Raw genomic sequence first — 22,677 nt, forward strand, 5'->3', positions numbered from 1 at the left:
TCTCTTCCTACTTTGTCAAGTTTTCTTTTTCAATGTTTCAAACATGTTTTTTTTTAACCATCGTGCAATTTTCTTATAAACATTTATGAGAAGTAGGCTAATCTCACAGTGACCAGTAGTTCGCTCATGAATATTAATCTTGCAATCCTGTGTTGTGTTATAACTTTCCTAAAGCATCCAGTCACGATAACTAATTAAACTTCATGAGTCAAGCAGTCAGCACAGTAAACGGAAGCTTGCAGAAGTGGTCAACACTTCCCTCTAGAGGTCAAAAGGCTAACTGCACTCCATTCCATTGTATTGACGCTGTCACCCATCCACTGCAATTACCCAAGACAATCTTACAGTGACAGCTGCCATTTAGAAGACATTCTTTATCTAGAGTGACAGTGCTATTATTCTATCCTCCTAAAGCACATGGGGTTAAGTGCCTTGCTAGTAATGCTGGATTTTGATCTTAGTTACTCACTTATAATGACCTGTGACTGGACCTTCACCCATCAATGATTAGGCCACATACAACCAAGTGATCTAATTTTACAAAGTTCATATTTACAAAGATCATTTTGCCTTTTGTACCCTTTGCTCTTTTGCGTTTTCAGTGTCTCTCATAAACTCTCATTGCTTTTCTCACACAGCTCATTACCCACCCATCGACTATAACAGTGTTGTTCTAACAGTCCAATTACCTCTCTCTCGCTATATCTCACACTGAGAGAGAAAACAGCAGGATATGGATCTTTCTGGAATTAAAGAACTTCTGGTTTAAACACATTAATCAGCTCCCATCATCTACAGTGATAATCTATTAGAAATCTGGATTAGACACAAACATACACGGAGGTGACCTCAAACAAGGACAGAAGTTAGCTGCCATTGAACACATGACACAAAATGTGATTTGAGAGCTAAAAGATCATTGAGGGCTGTTATGAGGTTTATAGTTTAGGTTATATATGTGTGTTGTAATATATGTAAGTTTTTCTAACTGTAATCTTGGCTGACTAGCATAAATATCTTGAAATCATATGAAATATGATTATAATATAATCTAAGCATGTCAACATATGGCTTGAGGCTCTGGAGGCCCCTACCAATACTGGCCACACAGGCCCAGTCTATACTCCAGCTCTGGTCCTAATAAGAAAGTGACACAAAACCATGATACATATAGAAAATGAATGCAGATATACGTCATCCAAATCCATCACATACAACAGTTTAATTAATCTACACGCGTCTGTTGTTGATAAGACAGATCTGAATATGAACGCTTTCTGTTCATAATATATTATTTTGTGAGCATCACATACTGAGACGGGAACATGTTTGGCTGTTTTTTATTTGTTCAAATGCATAGATATAATTTATCCTGCCATGATGTCTTTCTCTTTCTGCAAATCGCTAAGTTGTTAAAAACGCCATCCACGTGTTGTTGTTATTGATGTTTATATTGAAATGTGGCGTCTCTTTTGTAGCTGCGTGAGAAAACAAACTTCCACCCCGCCACGAATCCCGACTCACACACACACACACACACACACACACACACACACACACACACACAGAGTCCGTGGGGGAGAACTCATTGTAAACATGCAATGTGACTTGTGGAGAAAAACTAGAGTTCAGAAGGGAACGCAGGACCTTTCCAACGTACAGAGAGAAATAAGTCATGGAGCTTACAAGGTGAGAACTTTCTTACACTTCTTCAACATTTCTTCTTCAGTAGGGTATAGCCTGCAGATTCAAATTAAGTGGTCTGAGACGTAGCGAAAATCAAATCAAATGATAATCTTCAGCAAACAGCTCGGAATAAATGATTAACCATGACGTATTTAGTCAGCGTGGGGACTATTCCTTTTACGGGGTCGACGTCATTTAAGAGTAAAGTTATTTATGTCAGAATTTTCCCGCTGAAATTGTGTGTGTTTTTTGTATTTTAAGAACTGTACAGTAGCTACTGATGCTGTGGTTACCACTTATTTATGTTTGCTTGCGAATATTGAGCGCATTTGAACAACTTGTCATCTATATCTTTGGTTATCAAGGCTTTACTGAACACTAATTATTCCCCCTTCAGCTAACCCCCCCCCCCCCCTCTCCCCCCCCCCCCCCCCCCCCCCCCCCACCATACGCAGATTCTTACAGGAATTAGCCTAATTCGATTTGACGGAATTAAGCTCACTTAATGGAATATTTGACACATTTTGTTTAATCTTAATGCTTAATGTTTCAAATGTTCAATTTTATGTTATGGTTTAAATAAAATGCCTTTATACACAGTGTCATTGTGATCTTGGCCCAGTGTGTATGGCCCTCGTGGACTCAAGTCATCCACCTCACAGACATGTATGGGACCATCAAGTCTCCAAACTTTCCTGAATCCTATCCAAAAGAGATTGATCTACAGTGGAATATAACTGTGCCAGAAGGATATCAAATCCGACTCTATTTTATGCATTTCGACATTGAGCCCTCATACTTGTGTGAATATGACTACTTGAAGGTAAGTCAATATTTACAGATTTTCTCAATCTCCCTCAACTACTTGTGTAGTACTAGTTGTACTACTTATAAATGTTACAAAATAACATTAACCGTACCAGATTTTCAAAAGCAAGTGATAAAATGCTGTCTGGTATAGATCTTAATTAAATGCCATATTAAATTTAATGTGAGGCTGTGAAGGAAGGTCTTACACTCTGTAAAATGGCACACACCATATTGATGATTATGCCATTTCCATGAATCACAACTTTTTTTTTTAAAAGTAGAGTAGAATCTTTGTCTACTGAACTTATTTTATTATTTTTTTTCTCAGAAAGCAAGACTTGGACCTTTGTGAATGTCTAAAACACATACAGTAATAGTATTTTGCCACATATATGTTTGTGTTTCAAAAGTTTAAATGACCCATGGTGGTGTTGATTTCAAAAGATTTCTTCATTTCCGACAGATAAAGAGCAGCTCGATCTGTCTAGACGCACTATCAGACCTTTTATTATAAGCATCTTATTTCCAGTCTCAGGATCTCATTGTTTAAATGGGTAAGAACGGGTGAGAATAGGGTTTGACGGACAGGTCTGTGGCAGATGCCCTGGTACCCTGGGTGGATGGAGTTAACAGCATGTATTTCACAGGAGCCAGTGTGTTACCCCCCTCACCACAGGGGGGCATATTCATATTCAAATACCCTCAGTGGGTGCCACAGCAACCTGCTATGGTAACAAGCCATGCAGTGGACCAAAAACCGGATGGCTGACAAAAAAGGACACAGACAAAAATCAGATACACATAATGACCGTTACACACATATCCATATAAATGCATTTAGGGATTTAATGTATAGGGTTTTTATGCATTCTGTGTGAGATTGCAACAAAATGCAGCATGTCCTGAACTTGAACTCTTTTGTACTTTTACATGCGTTAATAAACTACCTGCTTTTGCCACCATTTTGCTTGAGGTGTGTCTGGTGAAATACTGTGTTGTAGGGGTGTAACGATACGCGTATTCGTATTGAACCGTTCGGTACGACGCTTTCGGTTCGGTACGCGGTACGCATTATGTATACCGAACGGTTCGTTGGAGTAATTAATTATATTTGAAAAAAAAAAAAAGAGAGAGAGAAAGAAATATAATTATATGCGTTCAACAAGGTAGCCCAATAACCCAAACAACGTAACAGGCAACGCCCCTGACACCCCCGAAGAAGAAAAAAACACCATCTTATATGTTTATGTTAGGCTACTCAGCAGGCGCTCGCTCACTCAGTACGCGCTGAAGGCTCGTTGCAAAATAGCCAATGCGTTTAACAGACTAGAAATGAGAAGATCCTCCAATAACCAACAGGTCTGGTGTTTGGGTGCACTTTGGATTCCCTTTAAGCTATAATGGTGATGGCAAGAGAGTGGTGGATAAAAAAAACAACGGTATGTCGCATCTGCAACACGACAGGGTACACCAGCGGGATTACAAAAAAAAACAAAAAAACAGCGGGAATATCTGGGATATATGCGTCAGTACTATCTAGGAAAAGACGAAAAAAAGGAGAAACATGCACGCAGCAAACTATCCCTGCAGCATTTAGACACTATAGCTTACAGGGAATCCAACCCAAACACCAGACCTGTTGGTTATTTTAGGATCTTATATTTCTGGTCTGTTAAATGCATTAGACATTTTGCAACGAGCCTTCAGCGCGTGCTGAGTGAGCGAGCGCCTTAGGGGCCGTTCACATATCGTGCCTAAAAACGCATGGAAAACGCTAAGCGCGTCTTTCTCCTGAGGCGTCTGTCTTTGCTAAGCAACAATGACGTGCTCTCTCCATGAGACGCGGAAATTTCAGCGAAGGATAAATGGATTTGCAGCTCTAAAAATCGCTTGCAGTAGCTCTGCTACTGAATTTATTTCAAAATTGCAATCCATATACAACTATGATCAGCTGTTCCTTCATCTTGGCTGAGCTCTCAACGTTGTTACGGGAAAGGATGAAGCTGATTGGTTGGTTCTTGTCACATGACCCGCGGTGCGCTTGCGGCATTCTGAAAAGTTGAGATGTTTTTACATTTTGCTGTATCTAAAACGTATCGAACCGAACCGAACCGAACCGAACCGTGACATCAGTGTATCGTATCGAACCGAACCGTGAATTTTGTGAACCGTTACACCCCTACTGTGTTGTTAGGATTCTTGCATCGGCTTAAGCTTGTCTTCCACTTATATTTGTTTTTAATTGCTATATCTCTTGAATTCTTTGTGTGTGTGTGTGTGTGAGGATGTTCGTGTATTGTGCTCAGGAATTAATTGCCTATGGACATCTTTGGTAACCGTAGGTTACCCTGCGTTCAGTGACATGGGTAAAGTAAACACTCAAGCTGCGAGCCAGATAAGAGACAAATTTAGGGCTGTTTGTGTGAATATGTGTGTGTTTGTGGGAGCACAATGAAGACTTGGCTGTGGTCTTGGTCTGCAGTGTTTGTGTGAAAGTCTCTGGTTTGATTGACAGTTTGCCTGTCTGCTGAGTGTAATTGTGTTCATGTGGTTGCCAGTTTTTGTGTACTTTGTGCAGATATTTCTTAAATTATGGGTTTGGCAGCATTCTTTTGGGTAATTTGTGTGGGTATGTCCAAAGCAAGAAGCTGGGAGTGTTTAAATTGTGTGGCTTTTTATATGTTCATGCAGGTACATTTAGAATATGAGAACAATTTCTGTCCTCTGCTTGTGTCATTTAGGCCTACTCACCCTCATGTTTGATTTACTTCTGTAGAAAAGGGAAAATGCTGTGTAAAAAACAGCATGAACATTCTGTACAACATCTCCTTTTGTGTATAAAGAAAGACACAAAGTCATACCAGTTTGTAACAGCATGAATGAATTTTAATTTGTGGGTGATCTATTCATTTAAATTGCATAGTTGCACAGAAACCTATATTTTTGTACCTATATTGTTAAATATATTTACAGAATCTTTCAAAAGTTGATGTTGGTAAGATGTTTTTGGAAGAAGTCTCAATAAAACTGGATTCATTTACCGTATTTTCAGACTATAAGTCACACTTATTTTCATAGTTTGGCTGGTCCTGCAACTTATAGTCAGGTGCGATTTAATTATCAAAATTAATTTGTCAAATGACCGAGAGAAATGAACCAAGAGAAATGAACCAAGAGAAAACATTACCGTCTCCAGCCGCGAGAGGGCGCTCTATGCTGCTCTGTGCTCCTGTAGTCTACACTGAAAACACAGAGCGCCCTCTCGTGGCTGTAGATGGTAATGTTTTCTCTTGGTTCTAAATAAATGCGACTTATAGTCCAGTGCGACTTATATATGTTTTTTTCCTCATCATGACGTATTTTTGGACTGATGCGACTTATACTCAGGTGCGACTTATAGTCCGAAAATACGGGTAATTAAAATTGTAGTGAAAACATTAAAATCATTGTTTTCTATTTGACTATATTTCCAAATGTAATTTTTTTTTCCATGATCCAAAGCTGGATTTTCAGCATCATTACTCCAGTCTTCAGTGACACACGATCCTTTAGAAATCATCGTAATATGTTGATTTGCTGCTCAAGAAACATTTCTTATCATTATCAGTGTTGAAAACAGTTGTGCTGCTTTATATTTTTGTGAAAACTGTGATAGATTTCTTTCAGGAGTCTTTGTTGAATAGAAAGTTCAAAAGAACAGCTTTAATTTGAAATAAAAGTCTTTTGTGTTAATTCACAAAGGTATACTCAGACACTGAAGAGCTGGCCGTGTTTTGTGGAAAAGAGAATACAGACACAGAACAGGTCCCCGCTGGTGATGTCATCATGTCCCCCAGGAACGTGCTCAGTGTGGCCTTCCGTTCAGACTTTTCCAATGAGGAACGCTACTCTGGCTTCGAGGCTCACTTTAGTGCGATTGGTGAGTGTTTGGAGTAACAAAACCATTACATTTTCCCTCATCCTATTTCTCTTTATTCTATTCTCTATTCTTCTTTCTGCAGATGTAGATGAATGCAGAGACCGGAATGATGAAGATCTTGCCTGTGATCATTTTTGTCATAACTACATTAGCGGTTTCTACTGTTCTTGTCGTTATGGGTTCCTGCTTCATTCTGACAACAGAACTTGCAAAGGTAACATTTCAGAATAAAAAAGTTGCTATATTTTCCATGTTTGTCCAGAAAAACCTGTTGGATGTTCCTCCATAACAGGAACTTGCCTGTTCAATACATGTTGTAATTCACGTCAGCCAAAAAAAAAAAAAAAAAAAAATAGGGCACTGCCAATGGTGCCTTCAGACTATTTTCACTAAAATAGAAGTTTGACCCATTTTCTTTTTCTTCTTGGTGCCAAAAGGTGGCATAGTTTAAACATTATTTATATGTGGCTTGATGAGGAAAATCCTTTAAATCTCCTAATACTCCTGAAAATGTTGGTTAGTTAAGTTCATGTCAAAACTAAAGAGATCAGTCCTTTTGTATGTGTGTGTGTGTGTGTGTATATGTGTGTGTGTGCACGTGCATGTGTAAGTGTGTGAATGTGCACAATCCTGTCACCTAACACACTTATAAGTGCACACTAGCTTTATACTTAGATTTAACATCAGTATAAAACACAGACTTATTTGATTACAAGTATGAAAACCAAAGGCAGTATAGCTGTGTAGGTGGGCACTTGTCAAACATTTGCTCTAAATTGCATAGATTTTTGTAATAAATCTTGTACCATTGGATTATCCAGGATTAGTTGCTGGAATTCCTAATTATAAAGCAGTACTTTAGGAAAAACCTTGCAGCAGGTTGATTTAAAACCACATTATGTAAGTCAACTAATTACAAATATACACATATTTATATAATGTTGGCTCACGTAGAATTAAGCAATTTTATCTTGATTTATGTTGCTGTAATGTGTTGTAGTAGTAGTTCATGTGTGTGTTGGAGTGTGTCTGTTTTATGTCTAGCCTTTGCCCCCTCCTCAGCTGATTGTAGCTAAGCAACAACGACTAAATATTTACATTGTGGTGGTCGGTGAGATGTGGATAAACTTGTGAACTTCAAACACCCGATTAGAACGGGAGCAAGTATAGCAGCTTTCATGCATTTCAGTGCAGTGCAAACATGTAATTCTTATGTTTGAGAAATTTGTAGCTGAGTATTTAATGAGTAGAAAAAAAATCATTGTTCAGTAATTTTATGATCATGTGTGTGCACGCCACTTTTGGTTGCTGAACTGAATGATAGTGAATTATATATATGTGTGTGTATGTTTGCAATCATTGCAGTGGAGTGTAATGAAAGCGTGTACACAGAGCGCTCTGGAGTGATCACCAGTGCTGATTTCCCTAAACCGTACCCCAAAAGCTCTGACTGCATGTACCGCATTGAGCTGGAGGAGGGTTTTCAAATCACTCTGGAGTTTGATGACACCTTTGACATTGAAGACCACCCTGAAGTCACCTGCCCCTATGACTTTATCAAAGTGAGAACCCTACTGCATATCTGTGATTTTTTTTTGTTGTTGTATTTTTTTATTTTTTATAAACACATATACGGTTTAGCCATCATCATCATATAGAAATATTAACAGAAAATTCTTGAAATTAGTTAATATATTTAGTTTTATTATTAACATAATATAATATGTCACTTAACATTACCTTTACCTCAGGAAAGCCATTCAATGTCCATAGCTTGTTAGTTAGTTTTTTTTTATAATAGCATTTTTTTTTTAAATAACTAATAATATGCCTTATGGTCTATTTAAATGTTTACATACAACTTTATTTGATTATTGAATATTAAATAAATTTGATCAATTAATAGATTACTACATAAATGTTTTTGCTGCCGGTTTTTGGCTAAATAATTTTTTTTATTTTCAGTGTTTCGTAAAAAAATAATCATAATAATTTTATATTATGATAAATAGTTAATATGCTTTTAAAACACTGTTAATGAAGCTTTAAAACCTTTGTGAATCATTTGTTTCAAACCAGTGATTTCGGAGTGTGAATTAAACCACCAAATTGGCATTATTTCAGTAAATCAATTGAAATTTCAATGGTGAACACATGAACTGTTGTCTGTATGGTGTTTTCTATATGTCTATATATTTTCATGACACAACTGTATTATACAAAGGAAGAATTATAGTTCAGTCTTTTATTGACCTTGATTAACCAAGCATTCCATAAAACAAACACTTTAACACATTAATAAAATAATGCATATTATACAGATTTAATGGTATTAGATTAGATTAAATTGCATTTAAAATCTTTTTTATAAAACATTTGAAGTTGGTTTGAGCACTTTGGAAATGCAAATGATGTTGCACAGCAACTGCTTCAATTGAGTCAGTGTTTCAAAAAGATTAATTTCTCTCATCACTTCTGATAAATATTGACAGATTTAGTGTAAAAGATAAACTTTGTGATGATAATGATGCTTTATCCTCAGATTAATGCAGGAGACAAGGAGTTTGGCCCGTTTTGTGGTGAGCAGTTACCAGGGAAGATCCAGACAGGAAGTAACGCAGTCAGCGTCCTGTTTCACAGTGACAACTCTGGAGAGAATCTCGGCTGGAAACTCACTTACACCTCCACTGGTCAGAGACTGACCGATGCATATTCCTGCTAAAAAATGAAATACATCATTTTAATTTCTTTGTGTATATGGTGCATTGGCAGAGATGCAAATGTTGTTATCTTCAGGTTCTGAATGCTCTCCTCTTGCGGCGCCCCTCAATGGACACCTGGAGCCTCTGCAGTCTAATTACGTCTTCAAAGATCACATTATGCTGACCTGTGACCCTGGATACTCGCTGAGACAGGTCTGGGAAAGGTTGCCATTCACTTGTGCTGATAAAGCCAGTGACTGACGCGAGCCAGTTGAAACAAATCAGTACTGTTTTTCATCACACTCACATTCTCTCTTACAGGGTGATAAAGAATTTGAGCACTATCAGATTGAGTGTCAGAGGGATGGGAAATGGAGCAGTGACGTCCTGCTGTGTAAAAGTAAGTCTTTTAACAGAGACTCTAATTCTGTTTTCCTCCTGTCTTTTTTCTCACTTGCCCTTTCTTTCTCTTTTCTTATTCTGCTCCTCCTTGCTGTCGCCAGAGAAGGAATCTCAAAGGAGGCATCGTTCCCTACCAAGCATTTTAACCAATCAGATACTGAGTTAAAGTCTGAAGGGACTGCCTGGTAGTCAGTCACCTTTCACTGCGAACTACAGCCCCCATAGTACATTGTGTATGTAGAGATTGAAATATACTCTATCGATAAAGCTTTTTCATTAAATTTATAAAATGTGACAGTAACGACATTAATATTGTTACAAAATATTTCAAATAAATGCTGTTTTTTACTGTTTGTTTCATTTACTCACCCCCACTTGTTCCAAACATGTATGTATTTATTTCTTCTGTTGAACACAAAGAAGATATTCTGGAAAATGGTGGGAAAATGGTCCAACATTTTTCAAAATATCTTCTTTTGTCAAATCTGAAAGTGAACTACTCCTTTAATGCCAGGCTTAATGTTTTTGTTATATTACTGTAACTAACACAGCTTTGTGTTTCTTTTTCATACTCCAAAGCATGCAGGTATTCTTCACGCATATTTTAAGTATCTCTTGGCAAAGATGAAATCTTAAACGTCTGTATTTGTGCTAACTTTGCTTCCCAGTTTACTTCTCATATTAAGCCTAGTCCTGGACTAGATCTGTATTTTGTTTAGGTTCATTCAGGCCTAGCCTTATAACTGTTCTTATTCAGAATTTATTGTAGTTTGAGGCTTGGATCTGTTGCGAAAAAAAGACAAAAATGCATTTAATAATAATAATAAAAATAAATAAATAAATTGATGAATGCAGAGTTAAATAAATAACACTCAATTCAGCTGTCTATGAGTAGGTAAGATGCATTTTTATTTATAAGCACAAATTTGGAAAATTTCACAGCATCAAAAGCAATCTGTCAATTTTTTATTAAATATTTTATATTGCATTTTGTTTCTACAGCTAATACAAACCGTCTATGATAAACATTATCAATATAACATTTTATCCTTCATGCCCAAGTCTAGTTTTGTTGTTCTGCCAGTGAAAGTGGTTGTAAAGGCCACATTGAGTTTATGTATCAGAGAATGTCCCCATCTACTGGTTATTAATGTCGATTCATAAATCGGGCTTCTATAAAATAAGACAGAGAGCATGTACATGTATGGATTTGAACGTGATCTTTCATGAGATATTTTTTTAATATATATTTATGCATCCCTTAATCAGTAGTGCACAGTCTTGTCACTATTTGATTCATTTTAAGACAGAAATACATACACATAAATGCCTACCAAATGACTACCAAACTGCCTCACCTGTTGGGAACGGACAACACATGTTGAAGAGTGGACACTTACTGTTGGGTATGACTGTGATCTTCACTATTTAAATGGTTCAAGTGGTTCATCCCTTCCATTAACAATCCTATCATTATATGCATGGCATGTCCTACTGTAAATTCCACCAATCACATTTGAGAATTCCTGTAATTATAATTCATGATTAATTCTTAACATCCTGTGAATCATACAGTTTTCATCTCATCTTCTTCGAATAAATCCTCCCATCTAATTCATTAAACAAATAGTGGCATGCTGGCATTCTGTCAAAACTGTACTTTTTGTTACTTTTATATAAAATATAATTTCTATATTTCTATATTTTCTATATTTATATATCTTTTTTTTTTTTTAAGAAAATAAAACATCCAAGAACTAAAGAAAAGAATGAAATTAAAATATGAATCAAACCAAAATCGTCATCCAACGAATCCAAAAATAAATACTATAGCTCTCTAACTCAGTTTCTTTCTCGTTATCTCCTTTAGTGGTCGACTGTGGTCCAGTGGATGTAGTTTTGGGTGAGGTGGTTTTTGAGAGCTCTGGAAACAGTACTGTGTTTGGATCCAGAATCCAGTGCAGCTGCAGAGACTCTCGCCAGCTCAACAGTGAGTATTTCACTGTCAGACACTGATGCATTTAAGTCAAGTTATAATAATAGATGTCACTGTGGATTTGACTGTGATTGTCCTTACAGACACTTACACCTGTCATCAGAGCGGGGAATGGGTGAGTGAGGACGGGACACCACTGCCCTCCTGTCTAGCAGGTATGGTGTGTTACTCATTTTAAAATCTCTCGTGCATTAATTAATTACTTTTCTGTTATGTTTAATCACTTTATTATAAACAGACTTCATGTTCATAGTTTTGGATGGTTCTAACCTACATGACAGTATCTGCCACTGTTGTTTCTGTACTGTAGGAGATTTAGAAAGAACCTTGAGTACCAATCCCGAATCTCAACTTCCTACTCCTCTAGCAAACACTTCTCTTGGTAAGACTCAAACTTAGAATGTAAAGCTTTCTAATAGACTGAAAAAAAAAAAAAAATGATTTTCATTCAAAATCATTACACAGTTCATAACTGACTCGACTGAGACTTGACTGGGAACAAATATTGTGAGTTACACATTAGGTTCATGAGACATCATTCTGTTTACTGTTTATTGACAAGTAAAGATGCAACTTTGTTTTACTATATATATATATATATATATATATATATATATATATATATATATATATATATATATATATATATATATATATATATATATATATATAATACATATTAAATATATATTAAAGGCAGGGTAGGTAAAAAAAAATATATAAAAAACTTTTTTTCCAAATTTGTTTAAACTTTATTTATATATCAATACATAATTAAAATGTAAGTACTCTGAAAAAGAAAGTATAAAAATCGAGTGTCTGTAGACCTCTCACGACTGTTTTAAAGACAGCTCATTATTTCCATTCACTCCACCCCCTCCCTTCTGGGCTCCTTCCAAAGCCACGCTATAGCTATCATCTTGAGCTAGGCCTATAGATTATTTATCGTCTCTACTACGGCTCGCTAAGTAATGTTATGTTAGCTATATTATGCAGCTACGTGTGCTAATGACACATGCTTCATGAAAAAATAAACAAAAAAATATGTATGATCAAAATACAAAAATAAAGATTTACCTGTCCAGCAGAAATAAAGCCATCAAGGAGTCACTTTTCAGCCCCTTGAGTTCCCTCAGTTCTCGCATCGCTGGAAAGCCACGCCGATATTAACTCACGTTTTATTTCTTTGTTTATCCAAAGACTTTTTGTTCATTGCCTTTTCTTGTACTGTTACTGTCTTCCTTTTTTTGCCTGGTTTGCCTTCACTAACTGCATAGGCCGGTACTGTGAATTTTGCTTGCTGTTTCTCTACAATTGTTTTGGTATTCCTAGGATCCGTGCCTCTTGAATTCCTCAAATCAAACGTACGCGCGCAAGTGGGCAGTTCATGTGTGGCAAAAGTGTGGTTGCCATGGTTGCGAGAGAGTGACAGTCGCCTAAGCCAATCCTATGTTTCGTCCCGAATGGAAATAATGAGCTGTGTTTAATACAGATTAAACGGTCTAGAGTCACTCGATTTTTATACTCTTTTTATCAGAGTACTTACATTTTAATTATGCATTGATATATATATAGAAAGTTTAAACGAATTTGGAAGAAAGTTGTTTATACATTTTTTACCTACCCTGCCTTTAAACTAAACACTACTTTTCGAAGGTTTGAGGTCAATAAATAATAAACTTTCCCTTCATCAAAGTACAACAACTGTTTTTATCCAGTTATTCCATAAATTTGTCAACTAAAAAATAAATATGTCTAATAAAATGTTAAAATTTAGCAGCCTTATCTTTTTTTTTTTTTTTTTGGTCTGAGACCCTGGGGGTCTCTGTTTTTGTTAACTCACTTGTATTGTTTCTAAGATTCTTACTCATATCCAACTTGCACATGTCTTTGTTTCAGCATGTGGTGAGCAGTCACAGCTCTTCCCAGCCCAGCAGAAGCGAATCGTTGGTGGGAGAACAGCATCTCCAGGTCTGTTTCCCTGGCAGGTTCTGCTCTCAGTAGAGGACATGTCCCGGGTCCCCAAGGTCTGCTTGTTTGGCAGCGGTGCTCTCCTCTCCTCAACTTGGGTTCTCACAGCCGCTCATGTGCTCAGATCTCACCGCCTTGATCTTTCCGTTGTACCTGTTGCTTCTGAACACATTCGTGTGCACTTGGGCCTCACGGATGTACGGGATAAGCACTTGGCCACCAACCGGTCCGTAGCAAAAGTCATCCTCCATCCTCATTTTGATCCTAAAAACTACAACAATGACATTGCTCTGGTTAAACTCAGCCAGGAGGTGGCGCTGTCTGCGTTAATACGGCCCGTCTGTCTACCAAGGCCTGGTGTAGAAGGTCATGCCCTAATGCCTCTGCCCAACACATTGGGTATAGTTGCCGGTTGGGGCATTAACATGGCCAATGCTTCTGCCTCCTCCAGTGGCTTGACTTCCGATTCCAGCACTGTTTCCGAGCTGCTCCAGTATGTGAAGCTCCCGGTTGTGCCGCAGGATGAATGTGAAGCCAGTTATGTGTCACGCTCTGTCAACTACAACATCACCAGCAATATGTTTTGCGCTGGCTTTTATGAAGGCGGTCAGGACACCTGTTTGGGGGACAGTGGGGGAGCGTTTGTCACCCAGGACGGCCGCAGTGGCAGATGGGTGGCACAAGGACTGGTGTCCTGGGGTGGGCCAGAGGAGTGTGGCAGTCAGAGGATGTATGGGGTGTACACTCGGGTGACAAACTACGTCCACTGGCTACACAGGCACATGGATGTGGACCGCTGGTGGTGAAGAAGTCTGAAAAGTGCGCTGGAGCTGGAAGTCTCTCCTTATTATTATTATTTTTTAATTTTGTCATTTTATTTTGCCATTCTTATAATTGAACTCAATGTAAGGCAAGAGTTACACCCAGAAGTGTTCATTCTTGTATTTGGTCAGATTTCTTTATTATGGACTTTTTTTTTAATTCAAAAATTTATGCTAGCAGTTTATGAATTTATTTGTAGTACAGATTATATGAACTTGAAACTTGTCCTAAAATTGTATCATCCTTGAGTACTGGTTAGGGACTTTTACCTATCAAGACAGCATCCATATTACACTAATGTTCAAAAGTTTGGGGTCTGTAAGAGTTTTTGATATTTTTTAAACAAATTAATACTTTTATTCAGCAAGGACACATTAAACTTATCAAAAGAGACAGTAAAGACATTTATAATGTTATCCATAAAAATAGTAAGCAACACCATTTTCAAGACTGATAAATGTTTCTTGAGCATCAAATTCAGCATATTAGAATGATTTTTGGAGGATCATGTGATACTGAATACTGGAGCTTCTCCATCAAAGGAATAAATTACATTTTAAAATATATTTAAATATAAAACAGTTATTTTTTAATTGTAAGGATACTTTGCATTATTACTGTTTTACTGTATTTTTGCACTTTCAAAAACATTGACGTTTCTTACCAGTTTTTTTAAAGGACACCATATTGTACAAAAAATAAGCAAAAAAAAAAAAAACATTATAAATCTTTATAATGCTATAATTCATTTAAACCTGATGACATTTGTAATTTTATACACATACATAATATATCAGCACAAGTTTAAAATGCTATAATTAATAAAAATGGTTACACTGCTAATAAAAGCCACTAGACATTTATATATGAAATGAACACATTCGCATGTATTGATATAATTTGAATGAAATAAATGTTTTAAGAAACCTGGTTCTTGATGTATTTATCTAATGCTGTGTGTTAGCTTTATTAGCAGTATTTGTCTTTGTCAGCTTATTAAACACAAACTAGAGTCCACTTTTAATATCATTGTCTCCTTCTATTCCGTAAGAAAATATTTACTCAAAAAAAAAAAAAAAAAAAAAAAAGCCTAGGTATGTTCACTAATCAAATCAAATTTTTTCTGCAAATATTTTTCCAGCTCACATAAGTTCAAATAAGACAGACAGATCGTAGATTTTCATTTGTTTTATTGTCAAGGCTGAACAGCCTCCAGTCAAAGTGAGAACATGACATTAGTTATGTATTTTACAGCAAGCGAGAAGTCGTGAGGCACTGGAGTAAATATTGTGATGTGTAATAGAGGCCATGAGCAGATTCCTCTCTGATTGGCTAATGCTTCTGACATCATAAACGGAACTCATTTCATGAAAGCAATACAGTTTAGCCATTGAATTTATAAGATGAGTTAGAACTGGAGATAAACCGTTTGAATGGGTCTAAATCAGAAATCAGTGAGAAAGAACAGCTCTGGGGCAGTGATGTTTAAAAGTGTGTTGAGAACGCTGAGATTGTTCATTGGTTAGTGAGATGTGTTGGCTGGTGTGCTTATCATGCATATCATCTACCTTCGATATTACCCTCTGTGGAACAAAGAACAAACAACATATGTGTGGTTTTGATTACAATGTGCAGTATATTCGTCATATTTTCATTTTGTAACACATTTTACATAACAGGTGAGAATAAATAACCGTGACTACCGTTAATCTTACGCACCTGTGTATCGGGGCGTGGTCAGAGGCGGAGTCTATCCTCGGCTGCTGGGAAGACGGCCTACACCAATCCGGTCAATCGGATTGCTGACTCGTCGCCTTGGCAACTCAACGGCCTTCCTGTGGGACATAACGCAAAGTAATCAGCCATTTCATTAAGAATTACTGCTTTGTCGATTACTCATAATTGTGGATTACCAGTTTCCCCTTTTCCTTCACAATAATACAGAGTGGAAAGACAGGTCAGTCAAGCGAAGTTAAGGCAAGTATCATGATTGGAATAAATCTTGACGTGATTTTCCAGAAACAGTTGAACATGTTTCAATAACGTGCAAAGGATTTGATAATGAAAGATTACAACTTACAGAAGCACTTTTCACAGAATCAGTTTTCACTTCAGAAGTTGTTAAACAAAGATTGCCATTGAAAAAGTGAATACTATACTGTTGAAATATTGCAAAGATTTAAAACTGGAGACGCTTTTTGTTTTGTTTTTTTAGTCTTCCCTTAAGTTTCATGTATTCAGAGTTGTTCACAGTGTTAAAGAGATGGATTCTCATGCTAAACATGGCAAAAGTAAAAAAAAAATAAATAAAATTAGAAGAATGACTGAGAATTTCTGTGCCGAAAATCTTACTTCCGGGTTGGTACCAGTTTCGGTATTTTTTTTTTTTTTCGATTGTGGATTTAAAGGGGGTTGAAATGCTATTTCATGCATACTGAGTTTTTTACACTGTTAAAGAGTTGGATTCCCATGCTAAACATGGACAAAGTTTCAAAAATTAAGTTGTACGTTTGAAGGAGTATTTCTGTTCCAAAAATACTCATTCCGGTTTGTCACAAGTTTCGGAAAGTTTTTTTCGAGTATGGCTCTGTGTGACGTTAGATGGAGCGGAATTTCCTTATATGGGTCCTGAGGGCCGGAAGAGCGCGTGCTCCCTTATAGCAGAGCAGACACATTCACTGATCAGAGCGAGAGCGTCGCGAAATGTCACAAAAGAAGTGTGTTTTTGGTTGCCAGGGCAAGACAACCCTGCACAGATTACCAAAAAAACAGCATTAAGGGACCAGTGGACAGAGTTTATTTGTACAGAGCATCAACGAACATGCAGACGGTGGGTAAAACTGCTTGAAATATCTCTGCCTTCTTGTTAGTGCGTCCGCCTCCCATGCCGAGACCCGGGTTCGAGCCCCGCTCGGAGCGAGTAGTTGCTGCTGCTGCTCTCGTTGCCCATGGTTTCTTTTGGATGTTTTTTTCCTCACGGTAATGTCACAGCTTCCAAACGCTTTCAACGCAAAAGCCTACTGGAGCTCGTGATTCTTTAGTTCCGCCCACACGTCACGCCTCCAGCCGGTCGTGTTTTTCCGGGAAAAATCGGTACAGACTATCTTTCTCTTATGAATATAATAAAACTAAATACTTTTTGGAGTTGTGAAGGATGCAGTACTACTCTATAGATACTCAAGATTAACAGGATATTGAGTGAAAACGAGCATTTCACCCCCCCCCCCCCCTTCAATGACATAGACGAGAGTGGAACTCCTTATATGAGCATTTATCTAGCGAAAGTGCGCCCACGCACACGTTGACCAAAGGAGAGCGAGACTGCGCTTCCTCTAGAAATCGTCGCCAGTGCTGCATAGGATTTGTTCGAGAATGTCTCCAAGTAACAGCGTTTTTGGATGTGAGGGAAAGTTTACCGCGTTCAGATTCCCAAAGAACCCAGCGTTACATGAACAGTGGATGCAGTTTGTTTTTCTGGGGCAGCAACGGAGTGTATCAAGTGCCTTTGTGTGTTCTGGTCATTTGAGTGACGAATGTTTTATAAACAAGCCTAGGTCGACGCTGGATTTGCACATTATTAAAACGAGCCGTCCCTGTGATAAAAGACCCAATTCATGTAAGTACAATTGCATCAGATTTCTGTATTTTGTTGGAAATCAGCACATAAGTGAATACATGTTAATGGAAACAACACAAAATATCAGTATTATAGCCCGCACGCCTCCAGGAGCTCGGCTTTTTCCGGAGGGAATCGGAAAGCTTTATTTAAAATAATAAAAAAAAAATGATAAAACTAAAAACATTTTGGATACATGAAGGATGCAATACTACTCTATAGGTACTCAAGATTAACATGAGATTAGGTGAAACTATTTATGTTATGTAAGGTCGATGCTCCAGACTCCATCCCAGTAGGTGGTGGTATATGCACCTAAAGCCGGTTTGCCAACCACCATAAAAACGATAAAAAGAGGAAGTATCATGAGTGGGCATGGCCATTTGTTACTTGAATGTGCGAGGCTTCCAGTTTCATCCGCTTCCATTTTTTTTTTATCTGTACAATACACCTGGTTATGCTACTTTATATTTCTAAGAAACTGATATTTATAAAATGATATTAATGTATTGCCATAATTTTAAACACACTGGTTTGTAGCACAAATATTTTTACCATTTACTGCACTTCCTTATTCTTCTAGCTGGTTATCAATAGCAGCCAATTAAGTGAAATCAAATAGGCCTACTATATACAAAGCATGGACGACTTGCAATGCACTCAACTTGACCTTTCATTTCCAAAGTGATGAATCAAAATAAACATATTTTTTGTAACATTTCATCTTAGTGAAAAAAAAAGTAAAAAATAAATGAATAAAATCCTCAACAGTATTAAATAAATGGCTTGATCAGTCACGTGCATGATAAGGTTCAAGACACCCCCCACCCCCACCATCCTACAGGTTTTCTAGTAAGGTGGGTGTATACTTAAGTATTTTTAAGTAGTATTCCAGTTTACCAGTACTACTAGTAATAGACTGTTAGCATTGCTATCTACAGTCAAAGGTTTTTCTTAAACCCATATTTGTTCTACAGTAATGTCTTGATTTGTATCTCATAACAGAAGATTTGGGGGTTGAGATTTGATAATGCATGTCGTGGTGCTTTCGCTGCTGTTCTTGGCTTCTGTCCTGATCTTATCAAGTGCTGAGGATCATTTAGATAGAGCCTTGTCGGAGCCTCAGGCCATGCTGAGTTACACTGCATGTTCTGTCCAGCAGGGAGATCAAATCATTCACAGAGATAAAACAGTTTTGATCATTGACTGGAAGTCTGATGGTACAGTCATCAGCAGCACAGTTGGACTGTCCATTCCCATAAATCAGCATCAGACACTTATTATGTCAAACAAAACCTCAATCCACACCACAGTGACTCCACCCAAGAAATAGAAGTAACTTTAACTGTGGGCTACAGACAAAACATTAATTGCACTTAGTGAACTGTAAAAGCACAAACAGGTTCACGCAAAGCTATCAAGCTGTGCATCACAGACTTCTGCCAATAAAAACTGTATATGATCGAGCCAAAGCTACCTACGGTTCATCGTCTGTTCGGGATCATAGCACATAAAAAATGTGTTTTTGTATGATTTTCAGACATTTGAGACAATATGCATGACATATACAGTATGAACAATTATTGTTAAAGAACACCAATAAGGTATCCAAAGTATCCATTTAAAAATGTACTACAAAGTGTAAAATATGGTTTCATTATTATTAATTAAATATTTTAATAATAAAAATAATATTGTATTAGTTATTTCAATTATTTTGCAGTCTAAGGAGGGAATTATTTTTATTTATGTTTCCATACAAAAAGATGATAGTTTCCTTTTACTCCTGTCTCTTACCTCTGCTTGTTGCTTTTGGGATCCATATTGCTGATTGACAGGCGATCAAGAGGCGTGTTGGATCCGGGAAAGCTCCGTTTCCTCTTGGTCTCAATGACATCGTTCTCCAGTCGGACCAGCTGGTCGTGCAGGAGGAGTTTAGCGTTCACGGCTCCTGATGTCTTCTGCTCGGTTTGGCCTCGCTGGACACTGCGGCCCTCCACAACAGATGATTCCACATACTAGATGACCAAGAAATGGAAATACTAATCATGTAAGACACAATAATAAAGTTTTATTTCACATGGAGAAACAGGGAGACTGGGTGACCACGTGGGTCAGTTGTCAGACAGGTAGCTTATGTTCAGGAGAAGGTGATGTTTGCGTTCTCCTGGGGAGACTTTCTAGGGAAATCCCTACTGTATTTACTGAGCACTCAGACTGATGACAGTTTATCATCTCTCACTTGTACCAGTTAGTCTCATCACCTACATGAAGTCTGTTTTTGTGTTTCTGAAGACAGGCAGGGGGAATTTCCCTCACAAAACAAATAATATAACCTAATTCTCTCTCTCTCTCTCATATACAGTATGTATATTTATATATCAGCGAGACCTGGACTCACCTCTGATCTTTCTTGGGGTACGTGAAGGCCTTCTGCACTGCAGTGGAACAAGGTCAGTGTCAGCAGACCGGAGAGCATCACACATCCACAGCCCATCATCTACAATACAATTAAAATACAATTAACAAGGTGATTATTGACAACCAATATTATATAAAACTATGAAAAAGTTTGGGGACTTGAGTCTCCTATGCTCAGCAAGGCTGAATTTATTTGATCAAATATACAGTAAACGGTAATATTGTGAAATAGTTGTACAATTTAAAACAGCTGTTTTCTATTTTAACAGGCTAAAAAAAAAAAAAAAAAAAAAAAAATCCTGCGATGGTAAAGCTGAATTTTTAGCAGCCATTGCTCCAGATCCTTCAGAAATCATTCTAATATGCTACAACGATTACAATGATTAAAGTTTTTATTTCTCTGTGTCAGTGCATTGTAAATTGAGCGTGCATACACACACACACACACACACACGCACACACACTTCAGCTTCAGCACCGTGTTGAATTACTGTGATACAGGGCGGTGTTTACATTCATCTAGACTCCATCTGTGAAAATACACTCTGACTGGGCGGTCGGCAGCCGTGAGAGTGTGAGAATGCTTCTAACACACACCCTCTACACAAACACATGAACTCAGCCCAAACACACACTCTGACCTGCACCCCTACCTGTGTGTCCCCAAAACACACTCTTAACCACAATCACACAAAAACATCCTTACGGCGTGACTGCGTGTTACTGTAGTTTCGCATCACTTAAGTAAACGTTTTATAGTGATGATCAATTTATTAACAGCAAGTATAATATTAGAAGACCAATGTCTTAGCCATTTCACTTATTTAGATATTTGACCACAGTATTCAGATTATGATGCTGCACTGAATCTTACATTTTGACTGCCGCTTACTGGAGAAGTGCTAAATTGCAACTATAGAAATTACATGATATTTGTGACACTGTCCTTTAAACATTTATTTTTAAATGACTTATATATAAATTAAATAAATGCAAAGTCCAGTGACTTGTAAGAACCTCTACCACATAGTAATAGGTAAACTAACAGATAGATAGATAGATAGATAGATAGATAGATAGATAGATAGATAGATAGATAGATAGATAGATAGATAGATAGATAGATAGATAGTGCTTAACAGTGTCTGCTAAATGCATAAATCTATATGTAGATACTTTGTAAAAAATATTTTTCTAAGTTAGAAATAAAATAAAGATTGTTAGAGTATGTTTTAGCATGCAAGAAAATATGATTTATTTCTACTTTAAAGTGTTACTTACCATGTGTTTGTAATTAATTGTGAAGTTTGCTAGAAATGTTTTAGTGAACATTGTTTCTAAATAAATTATTTTTTCAGCATATAGATAAACATAGCTTAGATAGACAAATATCAAAACAATTTGTGAAATTCTGACCTTGAATCCTCTAATCCATGGATTTCATAACCCATTTTTAGTTTTGTCCTTTTATTAATTGTTCACTGTATTTTTTTAAACGAGTATAACAAATTTTCGCACCAAATATGAACACCTGCCACAGTATTCCTCCTAAAATTTTTTTGAATCTCTTCTGCAGGATTGTAGATTATTTTACAAAAATGCCCAATAATGCATTTCCACCTATCATTCGACCCAGAGTGTCCCGTCCTTGGCATTTGAGATGCAGCCCCTGTCCTGCCCCACGACTGGGAAAATGCATTGTCCAGCAACATGGGCTAACTTTAGCATTTTCCGTCCCCAAAAATAAACAACTCCAGTCATCTCCCATTGCCCACACACACTTCACTGGACACCCTGCACACACACAAACTCGCTCTCTCAAAGACACTCAACAGTTCTCTGATACCAGACATGATTTCACACCTCTGTGTCACTATTGCAGTAATGCAACATCAACAGGATGTTTCCGATACTGGCTCATCTGTAACCCTGGAGCTCAAACAAATTCACGGTTGCTTATCAAACAGCAGATTCTGGACCAATAACCAGCATTATTCAACTGCGACTCCTAACAAACATCTTCAAATACATCTCCAACACCTGTCTGCTCACCTTTCCACCCAAACACACACACACTCACACAGCCCTGTAGGAACATGCGGGTTGGTCTTTCTCCAAGGCTCCTTACCCTTAATCTGATTCGGTTTCAGTCACACGGGGATGGACAGATGGACACTGTGCAGTTCCTGGAATTTCTCACGTTCTCTGCCTTTGCTGGTTCCTGCTGTTGTCTTTCCCGGTTTTATAGGCTCTCGCCGGGAATCTCCACTCCAATCGGTGGTCGCGGTTGCTCTGACATCATTTCTGCAGGTTTTCCACTGTGGCTCGCCCT

At 37.5% G+C, this 22,677-nt stretch overlaps 2 protein-coding genes across 5 annotated transcripts; one reads left to right on the forward strand and one right to left on the reverse strand.

Moving 5' to 3' along the window:
- The first annotated feature begins 1,528 nt into the window (after nt 1-1,528).
- On the forward strand, nt 1,529-15,238 carry LOC128028965 (mannan-binding lectin serine protease 1). Of its 4 annotated transcripts, XM_052616373.1 has the most exons (12): nt 1,529-1,689; nt 2,287-2,509; nt 6,238-6,415; nt 6,498-6,629; nt 7,781-7,977; nt 8,958-9,105; nt 9,212-9,330; nt 9,439-9,517; nt 11,390-11,509; nt 11,599-11,670; nt 11,826-11,897; nt 13,415-15,238. In XM_052616373.1, the coding sequence occupies exons 1-12, from the start codon at nt 1,676-1,678 to the stop codon at nt 14,290-14,292; spliced, it is 2,232 nt and encodes a 743-aa protein (XP_052472333.1). In that variant the 5' UTR covers nt 1,529-1,675; the 3' UTR covers nt 14,293-15,238. The 4 variants fall into 4 exon arrangements, with proteins under 4 accessions (XP_052472333.1, XP_052472334.1, XP_052472336.1 ...); XM_052616374.1 differs by lacking the exon at nt 13,415-15,238 and having other exon boundaries at nt 11,797-11,840; XM_052616376.1 differs by lacking the exons at nt 11,390-11,509; nt 11,599-11,670; nt 11,826-11,897; nt 13,415-15,238 and adding an exon at nt 9,621-9,868.
- Nucleotides 15,239-15,481: 243 nt separating this feature from the next.
- On the reverse strand, nt 15,482-22,677 carry LOC128028971 (osteocrin-like). Its single transcript, XM_052616387.1, has 5 exons — nt 22,474-22,677; nt 20,326-20,424; nt 19,722-19,942; nt 16,028-16,143; nt 15,482-15,891 (listed from the first exon to the last, which is right to left on the reverse strand). Exons 2-4 carry the CDS (start codon nt 20,422-20,424, stop codon nt 16,059-16,061), a joined length of 405 nt encoding a protein of 134 aa, XP_052472347.1. The 5' UTR covers nt 22,474-22,677; the 3' UTR covers nt 15,482-15,891; nt 16,028-16,058.

Source organism: Carassius gibelio, chromosome A15 (assembly GCF_023724105.1).
Source record: "Carassius gibelio isolate Cgi1373 ecotype wild population from Czech Republic chromosome A15, carGib1.2-hapl.c, whole genome shotgun sequence".
Classification (NCBI taxonomy): Eukaryota; Metazoa; Chordata; class Actinopteri; order Cypriniformes; family Cyprinidae; genus Carassius; species Carassius gibelio.